The 20617-nt window shown below is 43.6% G+C and overlaps 1 protein-coding gene across 2 annotated transcripts in view; it reads right to left on the reverse strand.

Moving 5' to 3' along the window:
• The window catches only part of LOC147029418 (bone morphogenetic protein receptor type-2-like), a 117168-nt gene that overhangs the window by 14628 nt on the left and 81923 nt on the right, over window positions 1–20617 (reverse strand). For both annotated transcript variants that reach the window (XM_085872454.1, XM_085872455.1), the window contains 4 exons: window positions 12961–13121; window positions 12185–12332; window positions 9413–9549; window positions 3780–3964 (listed from right to left, as the gene is read on the reverse strand). In XM_085872454.1, the coding sequence (XP_085728580.1) occupies window positions 3780–3964; window positions 9413–9549; window positions 12185–12332; window positions 12961–13121 (631 nt within the window). The remainder of the gene's footprint in view (window positions 1–3779; window positions 3965–9412; window positions 9550–12184; window positions 12333–12960; window positions 13122–20617) is intronic.

The following is a 20617-nucleotide window of genomic DNA, read 5'->3' on the forward strand; positions in this document are numbered from 1 at the left end:
CACACTCGCCTCTAACCTGTCTAGCCTGGGTTTGAATCCCGACCCAGCTATAAACCGTCATCCCGGTGTTTCACAAGCAGGGTTATTAATCCATGGTGTGTGTCGTCCCTACGATGGACGTTAAACGGGATGCCGTCTGCCGGCATTCATTGGTGGACATTAAAGATCCCATGGTGTCCTTTGCAAAGATTAGGCGAGCTAACACCAGCACCATGAACAAATCGCAAATTCCTTCCCAAACCACGAGAGGGCATTGCATCAGCAGCACATCCACGGCCTCAGCCAATGATGCCACCCCGCAGCCTTGTGCTGCATTCAAAAGAAGAAAAAGAAGACATGGATGGTACTCTGTTGTGCCAAGTTACACGATATAAATGTCATGAATGGTTTTGAAGTTTATTTTTCTCAGAACAATAATAAAGCGATTCTGATCATTTTTCTGGTTGAATGTATATCTTACCTCTTGCTGTAATGCAACTATCATGTTTGTATGTATGTATGTATGTATGTATGTATGTATGTATGTGCTATAAGGGACCCTGGTTGTGTGTGCTCACCCAGAAGTGGATGGGATATTAAAGCGAGAATTTAATTGTCAGGATATTATGTGCACACAAATAAATATAATTTAAAACTAAGTATATCATGTAACTATCACAGAACACGGTTATACGAGCTGTTTGAGAATAATGGCACTTAAGTGCCTGTTGTTGACCCCAATTTGGTTTCAGAGAAGGTCACTCCACCTTTGACATGCTGCTTCTATACGCCCAACAATGGATGAAGGCCCTTAATGTCAGGCAAGAGATCAGGGCCGTCTCTCTGGACATATCTCATGCTTTTGATGTAGTCTGGCATCCTGCCTTTCTCTCCAAATGCTCTACCTATGGTATCCAAGGCCAACTCCACACATGGATTACTGACTTCCTCTACTCTCGTAGCCAATGTGTGGGACTCGTAATCCTTTCATCTCCTCTCCCTGCCAAGTCTGGAGTGCCCTGAGACAGTGTTCTGGGCCCAGTGCTATTCCTGATCTTCATAAATCATCTTTCTGACGCGACGGAAAATCCTCTTTATCTATTTGCTGATGACTCCACCCTCTGCCGTGACATCCCTCATCCTTCAGACAGGTAGGCTACAGCTTCTTCCCAAACTTCAGACCTTGACAAAAAAAAAGATGGTGAAAGATGGTGAAAGATGGTGAAATACTTGGAATACGTCTTTCAATCCTGAAAACCTCACACACTCACTATCTCTCTCCGAAAGGATTGCCTGGCAACCCCTCCTATCTACTTTATTAACAATCATCTTGAGGAAGTTCAGTCATTCAAACTCCTGGGTCTCACAAACAGCCATGATCTTTCTTGAGTAAACATTTCAAAGTTGGCCTCCAAAGCCAACTGCCAACTGGGCATCCTCTGTCATACAAAATCCTTCCCTGGCACACTTGAACTCCTATCCACGAACAAGGCCTTCATCCGCAGCTTTATGGAGTGCTGCTCTCCCCTCTGGGCTCACTCCCTCCCTCACATTTAGCTCAGCTAGACCCCATGGAAAACAAGGCCTTCAAGATCATTGAAATCCTCCACACCAAAGCTGAGTCGATGGGCTTATCACTTTGCCATTACAGACAAGTTGGTAGTCTCTGGCTTCTACCACCTACTTTCCAGTCTTGCACCCTCTGCTCTCGTATGTGCTTTGTGCCCCCCCAGGTTTCAGCAGGGCTCACAGGGTTCACCATCAACCTCCTTCTGGTGAAACCACCAAAATTCCAGATCACTGTTCACCTCCACTCATTTGTTACTCTTTCTTTCCTGCTGTGGAATCAACTTCCACATTCTTTTCAATCTCATTCTTCCCTCGCAGTCTTCAAGACCGCTGTTTACCACAATCGCAGATCGTCCCCAATTCAAAACCATGATCTTTTCTCCCTTCGTTAACCTCACCCAAATCGCTCCTCCTTCCAATTTTCCAGTTTTTCCCTCCTTGGAGTTTCCAACTTGTCCACCCCATGTATGCATGTTTTGCGTCCTGTTCTTGTCCGCTACGTCCTGATCCGTTCAATGTACTAGCTCTTCCACGAGGCTGGACTATGTATGCGAAAATTAAAAACAAAAATACAAAATATCGGTCAACGTAGAGTATTGCCGAGTCGTCTCACCATAGATTACTTAAAATCAGGAACGTTAACATAAATCAAAAATAAAATCAAGGTGATTAAGTGTATTGTACCAAGGCACTCGCCTTGCGACATTTGAAAAAGATTGCCTCAGAACTGAAAGAATGGCGTGCAACTGGAACTTATTGTGAAGAAAGAAAAGGAAATGAAAGAAAAAGAAAAGAGGAAGAGGAGGATAGAAAAAAACAGGGGGAATAAAATAAATAAATAAACAAGATACTTAAACAAGATAAATAAATAAAAATATACGTGCAGAGTATGATACTTGCGAAATCCATAAAATAAATCTGACTTTTAAAATAATTGTTTAAAAAAAAAAAAATTCAATGACCAGATATGCAAATGCTCTTCAAATTTCAAGTCAATCGGATGAAAAGTGATAATTTTAGACATCTGGCCGATGTCGACGTTTTGGCCGATGTTGACGTCAAAAATAATTGGTGGTTGAAGTGAGTGACCTGATGTGCAAATCCTGTTCAAATTTCAAGTGATTCAGAGAAAGTGATTTTGGAGATTTGAAAAAGTTGTTGACCTTTGGCCAATGTTTTGAACTTTTGACCTTTGACCTCAAACACAATAGGCTTCTTGCTTTTGACGAACTCTACCATGTGGTGAAGTTTCGTGAAGATCGGTTTAAAATTGGGACCTGAAGGCGAATGACAGGCAGACAGGAACACACATGGGACCAACCAATTCACTTGAAAAAATCTTTGATTTTCACAAGTGATCACATCTCCCCTCCTGTTGAGGAAAGGTGAATTAAATTTTGGTGAAACAAACAGTTGACAAACGTTATACACATGGAAAAAAAAAAAAAAACATACCGACTCGGTTGGAGACCTTAAACCGAGCTCCATCCGACCAACCGATCGGCCGTCCAAGTACTTTTGTGTACATGATATTTCAAAAACTGTTCAAGATTGAGCATCCATTTTACAGATATATATTCCTCACACCACTCAAAAGGTGGGGGACCTGGAGTATCAGCTCCTTGTTGTCATGAACACAACTTTCATTCTGTCCACCATGTAAGAGATATGCAGTTCAAGGTAAATATTTTGACGCAAACAAATGGACTCCCCCCTGCCGACCAATCGTGCAAAAGCAAGATCATCGAACAAACGCCATTGTGCTCAAGCTAGGCGTGAGTCACAGTTATGAGCATATTTTGAATGGTTGCCCATTGTGCATCATGTGCAACACAACAACATCAAGTAGAGAACTCGTGCAATGAAAGTCGCATTTCCAATGCTTTAAAAATACAAGACAAAATCACAATGGGTCATCTGAAACGAGCTCTTAAATCTCAAAGTCCCGAGTCCAAGTCCCTAAAATATTTCACACGAGTCAGGGGGATGGACATAATGTTTCATCACTTTGGATGGTTGTAAGAAACATAAGTTTATTCCTGCTTGCAAAATGAGAACGCCACGGCAACTAATGTTGGCGATATTCTCGCAAAGCAATCGCAAGAAAGTGCTTTGAAACGCCGGTTGTGACGACGACAAGTCATGTCAGGACAAGGAATACCTTGACTGTTACTTAACCCAGCCATTGAAAAAAGAGAGGAAGAAATGCCTCAGCAGTTTGATTATCACACCGTTCGTTCTGTGTCGCTGTGGATGGGAGGTGGCCCATAGTGTTGACTGTAGGGCTGACAGATCGGTTGCGGTCCCAAAGCAGCAAGAGCTCGGCGATCCTCTCCTCAGCACACTGTGCTGTGAGGCGTGCTTCAGCATCTTGGTCCCAGCAATCGTCCATGGTTTCCTTAAGAGAGCGCACTGCCTGCATTCCCATATAAATACAGTAGTACGTCGTTTAGCACTCAGGATGCGTTCCTGGAAAAGGTAGTACGAATCAAAAATGCGCTGAGGAGTCATTATGACATTGTTTATATCAAGGGTCTCCAACCTTTTTGGGCGGAGGGCCACAAAACCAAAGTGGTGAGGGGCGGAGGGCCGCACCCAAAAAGTAGGACGCTCAATTCCAAAAAAAAAAAAAATATCATTAATATGCGGAAATTTAAACAAAAATTAGTGCTGAATATATTTTTCTTGCCAACGAATATGAAAAATGAATAATCGTGTTAAAAACACATGCGTCTAATATGAATCAAAATCATAATAAAAATTACAGAACGCTTTGATCATTGACCCTGACAAATTGGCAGCATCGCGGGCCGCATTGTAATGTAAACTTAATATGGCACCGTGGGCCGCATAAATCCGTCTAAGGGGCCGCATGTGGCCCGCGGGCCGCAGGTTGGAGACCCCTGGTTTATATGGATATGGGATCCCGTCAGCATCATTTCTGATGCTTCATTTTGAGGGCTTCATTGGTGTATCAGAAATAGCGCTAATGATCATAATAATGCAGATGGTAAAAACATTATTTTGTAAATAAAGGTAATCATTTTTGATTGTTATAACATCAGGAAGTATAAACAAAACCACAAAATATGTACAACCATCAATAAAAAGAATAACTGCCGAGCTTGTGCATACAGTACAAACAATGGTGGTGGGTATGTTGACACAGAGGGCTGCGTGTTATGGATTTTCTTGTTGTTTTTTCGTTTTCAGTAAAAAAATAATTAAATAATTCTCCAGGACAAAGAGCTCTGTCATGAATCAGCATTGTACAGGGCAGCGTTAAGCGAGGTATGACTGCACAAGCAGATGTTAAACGCAGTTGGATAACTGCAGGAATACACGAAAAGTGCACGCACGACCTGAAGACGAAAAAACAAAAAATTGAATTAAAAAAACTACAGACTCCAGTCGAGACATTTAGAATTTTTTTTGCAAGGCTTTGAGGTGGGAGGGGTTGACGGAAGGAATTTGGAATTTGGCCATGGTGCTGGCGATAACTCACCCACTGTTCACGGAGCATACCATGGGATTTTTAACATCAATCAAGTAATGGCATCCACCAAGTAATACTGGTAGATGGGACGCTCAATTTAACGTCCACCTGAGGGAGGACACACACAACGAGGCATTGCTCTGCCTGCGAAGCCCCGGGGTAACGGTGTTATAGCTGCACCAAGATTCAAACCCAGGCTACACAGCCGAGAATACATGCCTCCAGGCTATCCTGCCAGCCCTTACGTGATGCAGCAATGGGCAAAGGTGGTACAAAACGATGAATAATCTTCTCATAGTAACTAATTTCTTGGTGATCTGCAATCGGCACTTTACGCCCACCACTTTAACAACGATACATTGGATTCAGGGAGAACAACCGGAAACAAAACACACACACACAAAAAATAAATGTTCGATTCAAATTTGTGAATGCTTGGAAGGTTTAGAAGTTTCTCTCAAATGCTCTATTTCACCAATAGTGGGGTGAAGGGGAAAAATAAAGGAATACTTGGACAAATAAGGGATGTGGGGAAGAATGAGAGCAAGAGGACACACAGTTTGCATAAGATGGATCCAACCACAAACTTTAAATCACAAAAGTGGAAGGAAAAACTGGATCCTGGAAAGAGGGCTTCGGGAGTGTTAATGGGGTAGAAAATATCATGGTTGTGGATGGGGGATAATCCGAGATGGTGGTGAACAAAGAATGAATGAAGAAAGGAAACAACAGGCAGGATGAGTTCATGTTTTTTTTTGTTTTAGTGAGGAGGTGGAAATAAAATAAAGTTGAGTAGCATGAAGGGGAGAATGCTTCGGATAAAGAGAGCCCAATGAGGCACGTATCAGAGCAGAGACAGAATGGGTATGCTGACTCGCTGAGGCCCTGGTGGGAAGACCAGACACTAACAAGGACACAAATTCGACAATACACCACAATGAGGTCGAGGAAAACACGGACAACTCGGATGAAAACACAATTAACAACACGGTGGAAACGATAACAGAAAGACGAGATGGATCTGTTCTAGAAAACTTAGCTGTGATGAACTACAAGGAGGTGCGTATGAGCCAACATCCAATACACTCGGACCCAAAACTAGAAGTCAAGTATGATTTCGAGCGACGTATTGCAGGAATACAAATAAAATACTCCCATAGGTAAGTGCACAACATGCTCGGCTTCGAGGGTACGTTACACATTCAAACAACTTCCCCATTCCTAGACCACAGCTGTTATATCCGTCATCACAGATGAAAGTGACACAATATCAAAAACTCAAATCCCACTTGAAACAATTGCTCTCGATTTTGCATAATATTCTTTTGCAAGCTACTTTGTAATCGTACAGCCCAAAGTTTCTGCTCAGATATATGCAAGATGTTTGACATCCATCTATAAATGACAGTTTTGGCAGGATAAAAGGTAATCGAGTCTCCATCAGCAACCGTGGACAAGCTTTATACCAGATATAATAACAAACACAGAGTATTTTGTTTCTTGGAACACAATTTGAATACAGTACTTGATTGTTTGTGCAGTCGTTCAATCGGGTCCTGCTACCAATGGATGAGCTTCCACAGATCCATTGGAGCCACTGCTTTCACATGAACCATTTCTGCGTCATCATACTTATAACCAGGAATTAACGCAATTAGTGTTTATACACAATTTTCAGATTGGTGCTTCATGAATTTGCATTCCTCCAAGGTAATAATGAGCATGAAGAATACTAGACCTTGTGAGCAGATAGTTCTTCCCCTAACCCTAACTGATTGGCAACTCGCAAGCAAAGTGAAGCTTATGATTCAGGCATTAGACCTTCGTCGGAGCAATAATAATGCTCAGCAACGAATGACAGGTCTAAGCCTTCACAGCTTTGGCCAGAAAGAAAGAAAAAAAATGCGCAAAGCTTGTGAAGAATGTCACAATTCCAAGGACTGACTAAATTCCAGGATCCCCTCTTGTTGAATGCACAGCAACAGAGCCAACACTGTGTTATGGACCAACTTCCAGGCTTATTTCTCTCCCACCCACAACCTCTCTGTCTTTCTTCTCTTTAACTCTCTCTTTCTCTCTCTCCCATCAGGAAAAAACACTACCTCCGCCTCTCTATACAGTACTTGATTATATATATATATATATATATATATTACACACCCACGTCTGTGTCTGTCTCTGTCTCTCTCTCTCTCTCTCTCTCTCTCTCTCTCTCTCTCTGTCTCTCTCTCTCTCTCTCTCTCTCTCTCTCTCTCTCTCTCTCTCTCTCTCTCTCTCTCTCTCTCTCTCTCTCTCTCTCTCTCTCTCTCTCTCTCTCTCTCTCTCTCTCTCTCTCTCTCTCTCTCTCTCTCTCTCTCTCTCTCTCTCTCTCTCTCTCTCTCTCTCTCTCTCTCTCTCTCTCTCTCTCTCTCTCTCTCTCTCTCTCTCTCTCTCTCTCTCTCTCTCTCTCTCTCTCTCTCTCTCTCTCTCTCTCTCTCTCTCTCTCTCTCTCTCTCTCTCTCTCTCTCTCTCTCTCTCTCTCTCTCTCTCTCTCTCTCTCTCTCTCTCTCTCTCTCTCTCTCTCTCTCTCTCTCTCTCTCTCTCTCTCTCTCTCTCTCTCTCTCTCTCTCTCTCTCTCTCTCTCTCTCTCTCTCTCTCTCTCTCTCTCTCTCTCTCTCTCTCTCTCTCTCTCTCTCTCTCTCTCTCTCTCTCTCTCGATTTAAAGTGGCACTGAGTAGGTCCATTACCAATCCAGCTCACCAGGAAAAAAAACAAGAGCTAGAAGGGTACTCGGTGGAGTGCATACCTTCACCATGCAATGCCTGATCCAGAAAAACATAGAGCCCAAGAAGTTTATAAAATATCATACTTTCCTGTATGTCATTTTTGGACTCTTCTCTCAATGGTGAAGAATCGCTTTAAAAAAAAAAAAAAATCTCGTTTCGGGATCTGGATCCGGATCTTCACTAAAATTGAATCGACTCTTCCTTGCCACACACCCAACATGTCCACCAAGTTTCGTCTGAATCCGTGCACACTTTTTGAGATATCATGCTACGTATCGGTTTAGCCTCATCTCTCAATGTTGAAGAATCACTTAAAAAACATTATCGGATCCAGATTCGGATCTTCACCAAAATGGAATCATTTTTCTTTGTCACACACCCAACCAACCCATCAAATTTCATCCAAATTTGTCCACAACCGTTTGAGATATCCTGCACACAAACAAACAAAGAAACAAGAAAGATGTCAGGCATATAGCATGATACTTGCGAAATCATAAAACAAATTTGATTCAAAAATCATTGGTGGTTGAACTCAATGACCAAATATGCAAATACTCTTTTAATTTCAACTCAATCAGATGAAAATTGGCAATTTTAGAAACTTGGCCTATGATGTCGACCATGTTGCCTATGTTGACCTTTGCCGGATGTTGACCTCAAAAATAATTAGTGATTGAATTCGGAGACCTGATGTGGAAGTCCTCTTCAAAATTCAAGTTAAAAGGATGAAAATTAGTGTGCCTCGTGGCACTCCCAACCTGTCCACCAAGTTTCGCGTGAACACATCCATATCCTTTTGAGATATCGTGCTGCATATAGTTTTTGGTCCTATTTCTCAATGGTGAAGGATCACTAAAAAAAATTCTCAGATCCGGATCAGGATTCGGATCTTCACCAATATTAAGCGTTGCTGTCCTTGGTCAGTCATCTACACACACAAAAAATTTCAGAACGATTGCTTGAAAACTGTCACCAAAAATGGTGTGATAGACAGACAGACAAATGCTACAGACCAACACAGTTGGCAATTTTTTTTGTTTTTTTTTGCCAAGTAACAAACAGACAGGGGTGAAAACATAACCTCTTTCTACTTTTGGTGATGGAGGTAATAATAAGAATAAGAATAAGAAGAGGTTCTGCCCAAAGAACATGGCCAAGCAACAGATGAAGTCAATAAAACAACAAAGGTCTTGCATTCTAACCAATGTGTTGTGTTGTAAAAAGGCAAACAAAGATAACATTTCTTTTTTTATTCTAAGAACATAAGAGTTGGGAAAACTAAAGATTTGACAAGGTCCAAATTCACACCCACTTGGAAGTAAGGGAATTTTAAACAAGAAAGTCAACTTAATTTGGATTTGGCAAATTAAGCATCCAGTTCCATGAGATGTCAGGAAAATAATTTTACTCGAATGTTGCCAAATGGTGCAAAAGCCACCCAAGAAAGGAAAGGAAGCAAACAAACCCAAACAAAGCTCGACTTTTCGATTGCAATGCCAAAGTCAAGTATCAAAAGCCAAGATAACGAGAGCCAAATCATGTTCTTCAGTTTTCTGAGCAAGCACAGCAACCAAAACGTGGAAATATTACTGCTGCTCACCAAGCTGTTTTCTTTCCATGCTTCGGGAAAGAGCGGTCGCTGCTTCTCGTGAGACACGAGTACATGCATATCCTCGATTGTTGGCTGGATGCCCACCTCTGCTTGGAAGGGCATTTGATATTCAGGCACGTTCTCACCTGTTTAAACCCAGCACGGAATTAAAAAAAAAACAAACAAAAAAAAAACGTAAAAATACATCACGATTCAGAGAAATCATTCACCTGCTTGGAGCACAGATAATAGGATGGAAGTACGGTTCAGGAAATCTTCCAACACAAAATAAAAGTCAAATAATCAATGCTTCATCGATATGGTCTTCCTGATGCACGAGAGGGTGCCAGGTCAGGAATATGCATCATTCCTAACTAAAACCATGGGTTGTGGCATGCACTGATTGCCTGAGCACAAGAAGTCAAGTTTGAGAACATGGAGAAAAAAAAAATTGAGCGGGAAGGGGAGGAATTGAATGAAAATTCAGTTATTACTAAATATATGGTGGCAGTATTTGCACTCCAGCCACCACAAAGCACTTCGTTCCGCAAAACACACTGAGTTGTGTGGCGGGGTGCTGCTGAGGTGTCGTCCTATCAGACGGCGGTCTCCTCGGGTTAACCCGAGGCGGTCCCTTCGGCTGGGTGCCTGGAATGTCCTATCCCAAAGAGATGGGATGGGCCAGGCGTCTGCCTGGGGGATGGCCAGACGGAGGTCCTCGGCGTACCGATGGAAAGTGGATGCAGCGACGTGCTGTGGCGCATGCTCCTCGTGTATGCAAGTTATACATGTACTGTATTGACAAAAAAATAATTACGGGTTACTTAAATATTGTTAGCCTCCTGCTTGATGGACCAAGTTTGGAAGGGTTGAACATATTTATGGTCAGATAGTCATCCTGAAAAGTCGGCTTCAGGATAACACGTGAAGGTACACACCTACTGTATTTCCATTCCTAAAACATGCTGAAAGCACCCACCCGCTTCGATTGTTTTTTTTTACAAGGCGGAAGGGTTAGTACGAGAGGCCGTCGGATGACAAAATGTCCAACAGGATGTTTCGATATGGAATGCTGAAATGTACAAAAAGAGAATTATCCACCGATGTAACACTGAGTATTTGTCTGTCCGCTTTTGAAAAATTGATGTCAAAATATGCATTTTGGGGGTGATCCTGTCCATATTGTAACAAAAAATACAACGCAAATTAAAGTGATACTTAGGGAAGAATTTCTTTAATTTCACCTGAACATTCATTGCTGGAGCCTGGTGTTGGCTTAACGGTTAGGGTGGCTGGCTTCAGATCTTCGGGTCTTGAGTCTGAGCCCCTCTCCTGTTGTTGAATTAACACCAGGCCGGTTGACTCAGTCTATCATCCTTCCGAGGTTAGCAAAACGAGTAACAGGTGGCACTGCATCAGCGTTGGCCACCGGTCGGAGTCATGAATGTATAAGTGACGGGAATGCGTCTGAAAGGAGTAAAAATGCCACAAGGGAATGGTAAGTTGCCGAGGTACTTTGCTGATGAGCCCTCTGGAACCCAGCAGGGCCGAAGGCAGGAATGCTGATGAAGGATCCAAGGAGAAACTGACTCCGGACTCTTCAGACGAGCTTCACCAACCCGAGTAAGGCATCGAGAGACGTGCAAGGTACCACAAAGGCAAAGGAGTGCTCTTTACACATGTGCCACACGAAGGTAGCAATATCAGGCGAAGAATAGTTACCAGCGAAACTCCACGATAAGGGTTGCCCTTTTCAGCACAACACCAGGCACAGAAGATTTCTGGAGAGTGGAACGCGTCTGATAGACACGAACAAATGGCGGTCGTTCATGACAAATCAAGTGGTCTTCTACACACTCGTGATGAAAAGGAATATAAATGTCATTCCAACGTGATAACTAGTCCAGACGAATCTGCCGGTGAGGAAAGGCGGATACGCAACACCGACGTACACGCACGGTCTTCTTGTAATCGCGGTGACGCACTTGCAAGCTTTTGTACCTGGGTAACGTCTACAAAAACAGCTCATATTAAAAAAAACTACTGTGGGGGAAATTTGCATAATCGTGGTCACGATGCGTTATTGCGTTAGCATTTCACCCCATCTGGATGAAATGGGTTAATAAATGAATCATCGTTTCGGAATAGCACCTCAATTCCCGAAAAATCGCGGCATGCCTTTCTGATGACGAACATACGGAAACCTCCGCATGGGTCGTCACAAAAATATGGATTTCCGTAAAATACGGAGGGAGTTTCATGCATTCGCAATCATCAACAGAGGTATCATTGACCATCTTGTAAATACGAACAAGGAGGATGACCACATGATAAAGATGTGCAGAAAAGTAAAGCAAGAAAAACCAGAACAGATGCAGAGTTTTTGAGTTTTGAGGATGAGGGATCGATTCCAATCAGGGACATTTTGTAGCCGAGGTACAAATTCGGCTCGAAACTACTCTGCCTTCATGGATAAGAAGCTCACTTCATATGCGAGGCAGAGCAAGGAGAAGAATATGGGGGGGGGGGAGGAGATAGAGGGGAAAAGACACAACAGGGAAGAAGACAGCCGAGAAGTACGAGGGAGGCTGCTCGGGAACACACACCATCTTTCAACGATTTCAAAAGCTGCACAGAAACAATGATGTAATTTACATCTCTGGAACAACAAGTTTCTAATAACAAGGCAGGGCATCGAAATATGAAAAGGTGGTTTTTTTTTTTTAATGTTCAAAAAAGCTAGATAAGATTTGGAGGATATTATTGGAGGTATAGTCACACCTGGGAACAACTCGTGGCATCTCATGTACACTTCCCAAAAGACAAGTCCGAGCGCGTACACATCGACCTGCTTTAGTGCCGACTCGCAGTCGTGCAGATTCATGGCACCCTCGAGCACCTCTGGAGCCATGTACCGCACCGTGCCAACCTGAAGAACACACATCACATGGTGGTGAGTGTGACAAATGATTAAAGCTAATGTGATGTGCTGTGTAGGTGTTAACTGTGACGAATAAAGAGGAACAATATGAGCTGTGGAACCATGGTGGTTTATTACAGTTCCTAATCAGTCAGTTATCGTGAATAAGGAACCAAATATCCTTGTTCAAAACGAAGCACGCAAACAAGATGGTGAGAGGATTTGCGAAAGACAGTTGCAAAACATGGACAAACCTTTGCCGTTGTTCAGTTGCATAAACTATAGCATTGACAGAGTGGCAAAAATGAGCTCAAAGCAGAAACCATTCACAATACGATAAGTCGTGCTTGTGTTAAAGTAGTTACAAAAAAAACCTGTTTCTCGTCATGAATGCCACCGAGTTTGTCATAGAAAATCCTGGCTGTAAAAATTGGGCTCAAATTGGGAAGCAATTTTTGAAAGCAAAAAAGGGAAGGTTCAGCACGTAAGGGCTAAAAGGATAAGGGAGTCTAACATTAACCATTATTGTCTGCATGCTACGTACAGTCTCCAACGAGCGACGATACAAGGCCATCGACACATGAATATAAAAATGACTGGTTGTTCTTCATTGCCGTGCAAGCCGGTGGCCACATGCCTCGTTGAGGGTCGCCGCATCATCTTCGCCATATCGTACCGGCCGCTGTCCCGTAAGCCTCATAGCAAAGCCAAAATCAGCCAGGACGCAGGAGCCATCGGCACGAACAAGAACATTGCGCGAACTGAAGTCCCTGTGAGCAATTGCTGGCTTATACTTGTCTGCAGGACACGATCAGAGGCACACGGCAATGCTGAGTGAGTCACAGCAGACAGAGATGTGGCACAGTCACTGATTACAAAAAACAGCTTACAGGTGCTGAAAAGGGAACTAGATAATAATAAAACACCGTGACTCAGCTGATACGAATAAAGAAAATGCCGAGCAACTAAAATAGGTGAAGACATGCTCGACGGAGTTGGAGAGAAAAACAAAAAGTAGAGTCGAGGTTGGGGAAAAAGACCCACGTCATTATCTTTTTCTTCAAAGTGATTTCATGCTTGTTTCGTGATTTGATTTACCAGAACGAAAATGTTTGAAGAGAACCCACCGTTCAAAACAAATTTCTTACATTCTGTTCTTTCTCTTATTACAACCTGCAGTTTGAGCTTCTGATGAAACGGAATGCCAAGAAGGAACCCCAAGAAGTCAAGAGCAAACGTGGAGTCATCAGGAGGAACCTGGATTAGATAGGATTCGGGTTTCAGCCGCGAACTCCAAAACCCTCAAACACATCCAGGTGCAGAGATCAGTGAGCCTGACAGAAAAATTTCTGCAAGAATTCACTTCTCCTGAGAGAGAGATCGAGAAATCTAATGCATTTTTAGAAATTCCTGTTTCAGGTATTAATGTTTCATTCAACGATGAATGGCCTCCGACTTCAACAGCAAAAACTGCTTGGTCGATTCCCCTCAACATTTTCAAACCTGCTCGGGATACCAATGGCCACGTCTTGGTGAAAAATTATTTTTGCCCTATAACCCTCTCCCCCACCCTCCCGAGGATGGGGAGACAACACCTACGTAATGACGTACATGTATATTCGTGTCGCTTTGTTGGTACCTTAAAAAAAAATAAAATCTATCACTTTTTTTTTCTCGATAGTCCTCCCACTTGCTCTGGATTCAGATTTCGACTTTCTATCCCTGGGTAGTGTCAGCAGTGTCTGCTCCCAATCGACATCACCTGACCTGTGAGAGTCCCCTCTCTCCCTCTCTTTCACCTGGAGCGTCTTGAGCTTTGCTCTTTCGGTGTGCTTCCTCTCTCTGCTCAGGGCCGTCAGTATTGCGAGCAACACGTCTGTGTGCTTTGGTGTTTTTCGGCAGAATAACTCTACAATATGAGCAGCGAGAATCGCCGGGTTTGGCACAGAGCTTCATATTGTACACACAGATGCGATTATCCACCACTCAAGTGCTGAGCCAATGGCCGCGGCGTGAATAAATATAGTCCTGTATTGAATTTCATTTTATATTTTTCCTGGTGAGCTCAAAGTCGAACTCGTCTGAGACGTTCACAATATGTAGCTCCATGGCAGGTTTGGCGATTCGAGCTGCCCTCGTGCAGTTATTCTGCCGAGGAACTGACAAAAACAATGTCGCCATCATCACAATACTCATGCGCTCAGCCTACTTTTCATACATCAACATACATGCGAGACTTATGCACCAATCATGAACAAACATAAAACTGAAGAATCTCTTGTAGACATGAATGCAGTCCCATAATTGAATTGAATAGTTACAAATCTTTCAGGCAAAGCTTGGCATTTCCATAATGCTTCATATCTTCAACTTTCTGGTGCTGTGCCTGAAAGCAGGGTCAGTGCTGCCAAAACAACCCCGCACCAGGAATTCCATCAAGTACTTTGCTTTTCCTTTCCCAGCGGTAGTTAAAGCTAGAATTTGGGATTTGGTCAGGGTGCCGGTGATAGCTCACCGACTTTGTGACGGACAGCATTGGATCTTGAACATCTATGAACTAATGTTAGCAGACAGCCAGATGGTGCACACAATGATGCCTCGCCCCGCATGCGCAACACCAGGAGGAGAGTTTATAGTTGGATCGAGATTCAAATCCAGGCTCGGCAGCTCAGAATTGAGTGTGTGTACCTAGCGGCTCTCCTGCCAGCACCCGTGCTTCATATAAAGCAAATTAATTGTGCAAATTGGTGCAAAAGTACCAGAGCTGCTTGCTCTTTGATAAGCTGAGCTCCAGTAAAGAAAATAAAGAAACAACTAATTCCCTTTTATCACCATCGGGGAATGGTGATTGTGACACGACATGACACCTTTTGATGACATCTTGCTTTTGCGAGTCGTTCCTTTGCCTAGCAAGTTGTGTCGGGTTTTAAGCATTAAGTTCTGGTGTGTGTGTGTGTGTGGTGGAGGGTTCTGCAGGTCTCACAGCAGCTATGACTCTGCAATAAGATGGTGGATATGTTATTTTGTCAGCTTGCGAGCTCATGGCCACCTGTCCGAAGATGAACACTGTCAAGCAGTAATCAACATTTTTTTTTAAAGGAGATTAAATGCTACCTTCTTGTCTTCCTGCTTGCGGCGTTGGTCGTGGCTCCATCCCCTACAGACGTCTAATACGGAGATGATTTGTCTGCAAATGTAAAGCATCGATTTGTTTGTTCTTTTCAGCCACGGGTGTGTGGACGTGAAGTATTTATTCACAAACTTCATCCGTCGTCTCCCACCCAGAATGTTGGGGTGGGGGAGGGGAGCAATGAGGGGGATGTTTAGGGTAAGAAAGCAAAGCCGATACCGAGCACAGACTTCACCAACTCTTGGCATCTTCAACGATCACTCCAGACCTGGAGAAACCTTTTGCCTCATCATATTTTCTCTTCTCCTTTCATTTCCGCTGTTTAATCGAGTTGTACTTTATGTGCTTGTATTTTAGTTCATTATGGCTTTACGTTCTATTTTTACAACTTGAGCAGTTGTTACCTCCGCGGCTCCGCCACCGAAGGTGGATGCAGGTAATGTTTTCACCTGTGTCTGTCTATTCATCTGTCAGCAAGATTTCTCGAAAAGTTATTGATGTATGGTGACGAAACATGGTGGAGAGGTTGGGTGTGTGACAAGGATGAATCGATTCGACTTTGGTGAAGATCCGGTGCCAGATCCGGATACTAGAATTCTTTCAGTGATTCTTCACCATTGAGAGGAGATAGGGACAAACAGATATATTGCATGACATTTCAAAAAGTTGTGGCTCGATGATGTCAAAACTTGGTGCATCAGTTGAGTAGGTGACAAAAACAAGTCAAATAGATGTTGGCTAAGATCCGGATGGAGATCCAGCCAATCGGTGGGATACAAAATGTGAAGTGTTCAGAGTTATGTGCTCCACCGAGTGCCTTTCTCGTTTCCGGAAGTTGTTTGTGCATGTAATCACATTTCACTGTTGTTTTGTAAAAGTTTGCTTATCCGTGTGTTCTTATAAGCATCCGATGACAGGATTTTTCTTTTTTGCGCAAATTAATACTATATGCTAATGTGTTACACTTGTATATGTTACAACAAATAATCTACCGAAAAGTGAAATGTAATCCACTGTTTTTGTGCCATCAGTTTATCAGGTTTGGCACAAAAAGATGAGTCCCGAACAAAGGGAAGAGTCAAAATGCCAAAAACACTATTTAGTTGTTTGTGATATACAAATTATAATCTCAGACATGGCAAAGTGATCAAATGATGACAGGCAGCTGCCATATCATAGCGGATCCACCACTCAATGGGATGGACTCGACATTCTTATGAGGTGCATGTGTTGTGTTCGGTTGTTGCCAAACCTGAGTTCTCCCATCAATCACATGCAGGAGAAATCATCTTTCATCAGACTAATGGCTCTTCTTACAGGATGTGAAATCCCAGTGTTGACATGCAGAGCACGATGCCAAGTGGTCCGCTTTCTCTTCTGGAGTGAGAATAGGGCCTCTTATCAGTCTCCTGGCTTTGTAACCTGAAGCACGAAGCCAGTGCCAGACAGTTTTTGTGAATAACCTCTGAGGACATTGGGTTCATGCCGCAAAACTGTGCCTGCAGCAAAAGGAACACGTCTGACAAGCCTGATCAGAACTGCATCTTCTCTGTCAGAGGTTAACCTGGGTCATCCAGATCGAGCCCTGCTTTAACAACATTGGTTTGTTGACGTTTGTGGACCAACCTGCTGATAAAAGTTTTGATGTAAGCCAAGTTGAAGTCCAATTTCGCTGCAGGACATCCCAGAATTGTTCACCCCAATAATTTGCCATCCTCGGGCTTCACCAAGTCTTCTTTGGGCCATAACAACACAGCGTGCCAAAGGAAGTATGCAACCTTATCGTAACCTTCTCCAAACCTTGAACAGGTGAAAGTGTATTTCAGGGTTGATAGCCCCACCGTGATGTACATGCTATGTATGCAAAATTACCTTGGCCAAGTAATGTATGGAAAATACAGTCTGTGCATGAAGTGGTTTTTTTCATTGATGTTTGAAAGAAATTTTGAGATTTTTTTTTTATTTTTTGCAAACAGTACCATTTTGTCGGCATGCAAATTTTTTTTTACATGCGTATACATATGGACTCTGACATTCGCTGTTCTGTGTGTTCGTGGGTTCCGCGCGTTCGTGCCAAGTTCTATGTATTCGCTGCAAGTTCCGTGGATTCGCTACAAGTTCCATGCATTCGCAGGTTCTGCATATTCACGGGTTCCGCGTATTCGCGAGTTCCGCAAGTTCCGCGTATTCGCAGTTGATAATTTGCAACATGCTCCTACATTCGCGGGAAATTGCCCCGCGTATTCGTGAGTTCCGCGTATTCGCGAGTTCCGTGTGTTCCACGTGTTCTCAGTTGATAATTTGCAACATGCTCCTACATTCGCGGGAAATTGCCCCGCGTATTCGTGAGTTCCGCGTATTCGCGAATTCCGCTAGCTTCACAAGTTCCATGTATTCGTGGGTTCCACATATTCGCAGTTCATAATTTGCGACATGCTCCTACATTCGCGGGAAATTGCCCCGCGTATTCGTGAGTTCCGCGTATTCGCGAGTTCCGCGAGTTCCGCGTGTTCCACGTGTTCTCAGTTGATAATTTGCAACATGCTCCTACATTCGCGGGAAATTGCCCCGCGTATTCGCGAGTTCCGCGTATTCGCGAATTCCGCTAGCTTCACAAGTTCCATGTATTCGTGCCAAGTTCTATGTATTCGCTGCAAGTTCCGTGGATTCGCTACAAGTTCCATGCATTCGCAGGTTCTGCATATTCACGGGTTCCGCGTATTCGCGAGTTCCGCAAGTTCCGCGTATTCGCAGTTGATAATTTGCAACATGCTCCTACATTCGCGGGAAATTGCCCCGCGTATTCGTGAGTTCCGCGTATTCGCGAGTTCCGCGTGTTCCACGTGTTCTCAGTTGATAATTTGCAACATGCTCCTACATTCGCGGGAAATTGCCCCGCGTATTCGTGAGTTCCGCGTATTCGCGAATTCCGCTAGCTTCACAAGTTCCATGTATTCGTGGGTTCCACATATTCGCAGTTCATAATTTGCGACATGCTCCTACATTCGCGGGAAATTGCCCCGCGTATTCGTGAGTTCCGCGTATTCGCGAATTCCGCTAGCTTCACAAGTTCCATGTATTCGTGGGTTCCACATATTCGCAGTTCATAATTTGCGACATGCTCCTACATTCGCGGGAAATTGCCCCGCGTATTCGTGAGTTCCGCGTATTCGCGAGTTCCGCGAGTTCCGCGTGTTCCACGTGTTCTCAGTTGATAATTTGCAACATGCTCCTACATTCGCGGGAAATTGCCCCGCGTATTCGCGAGTTCCGCGTATTCGCGAATTCCGCTAGCTTCACAAGTTCCATGTATTCGTGGGTTCCACATATTCGCAGTTCATAATTTGCGACATGCTCCTACATTCGCGGGAAATTGCCCCGCGTATTCGCGAGTACCGCGTATTCACGTGTTCCACGTGTTCTCAGTTGATAATTTACAACATGCTCCTACATTCGCGGGAAATTGCCCTGCGTATTCGCGAGTTCCGCGTATTCGCGAGTTCCGCGTGTTCCACGTGTTCTCAGTTGATAATTTGCAACATGCTCCTACATTCGCGGGAAATTGCCCCGCGTATTCGCGAGTTCCGCGTATTCGCGAATTCCGCTAGCTTCACAAGTTCCATGTATTCGTGGGTTCCACATAGTCGCAGTTCATAATTTGCGACATGCTCCTACATTCGCGGGAAATTGCCCCGCGTATTCGCGAGTTCCGCGTGTTTCACGAGTTCTCAGTTGATAATTTGCAACATGCTCCGACATTCGCGGGAAATTGCCCTGCGTATTCGCGAGTTCCGCGTATTCACGTGTTCCACGTGTTCTCAGTTGATAATTTACAACATGCTCCTACATTCGCGGGGAATTGCCCCGCGTATTCGCGAGTTCCGCGTATTTGCGAGTTCCGCTAGCTTCACAAGTTCCATGTATTTGTGGGTTCCGCAAGCTCCATGTATTCGCAGTTCATAATTTGCGACATGCTCCTACATTCGCGGGAAATTGCCCCGCGTATTCACGAGTTCCGCGTATTCGCGAGTTCCACTAGCTCCACGTATTCGCAGTTCATAATTTGCGACATGCTCCTACATTCGCGGGAAATTGCCCCATGCGAATTTGCGGTGATTTTTTTTCCCCACAAGGCACAAGCATAATACAGTTCCAAAACATATCTTCCATGAGCCACACACAAAGCAGCTGGATGCACGTACAATACAATACCGTACGCACGCAAAAAACATCTTCCACAAGGCGCGAACATGATCTGCTGCCTGTACATGTGTTGTAGCTTCGTGGGATAAACAGTTTTGCGGGACGTCTTACCATGTGCACTTTAAACATACGGTACCGTACTCATCGGCACTTTCACTTGGGTCTCAAGATGAGCCATTCTATGGCTTTTAATTTTTATTTTTCGTCCTCATCTTCATCATTTTTCAAAGTTACGTGTGCTGTGTTTGTTTAATAAAAAAGTGAAACGGTCCATGATGACGTTGTTGTTGTTGTTTTGCGGTATGGCATGGAATGGTTTAGGGACTTTAAAATGCATTCTTCAATAAATTGGAAACCGTACCTGGTGTTGATGATTTTTATTTGGAAGCATCTTTTATGAAACTGTAATCGTACATTCGTGGGTGAAAACATTTTTAAACTTTAAAAGCTTTCCTCTTTGAACCAGGAACCGCCATAAACCGATAACGTTAACCCCCTTGTCCCCATTGGAACAATGACAAAACACTCGCGGATTTTGCCCCGACATTTGCGGAATGTATGCGGGTCGGGATATCCCCAGACCCTATCCCCCCCAATTCCCATTGAAACAACGTCCCCACATTCCCGGTTTCAACATTTGGAGGTTTTCCCGGAACGTATCCCCCACGAATGTCGGGGTCCTGGGGTATGTATATACATGGATTCAGGGTAGTGCCACATTATTCCCGTTAATTCGGAAAATATATTAAAAAAAAAATACCCTTCGGCATTACACATTAATTTATAACAAAGCAAAAATTTTGAAGCAAAACAATTATGTTCATCCCTGTGTGAAAAAAGAAAAATATATTTTACACTTCAAATGAAGTTCATCAATGCCCCAGAGAAAACATCAAGAAATGACAAATATGGAACAAGAAAAAAAGAGCAATCAGAGATTGCTGACCCTCACCAGGACTTG

This window comes from Eptatretus burgeri, chromosome 3 (assembly GCF_056783735.1).
Source record: "Eptatretus burgeri isolate ZD-2024b chromosome 3, Ebu_testis_v1, whole genome shotgun sequence".
NCBI classification, from domain to species: Eukaryota; Metazoa; Chordata; class Myxini; order Myxiniformes; family Myxinidae; genus Eptatretus; species Eptatretus burgeri.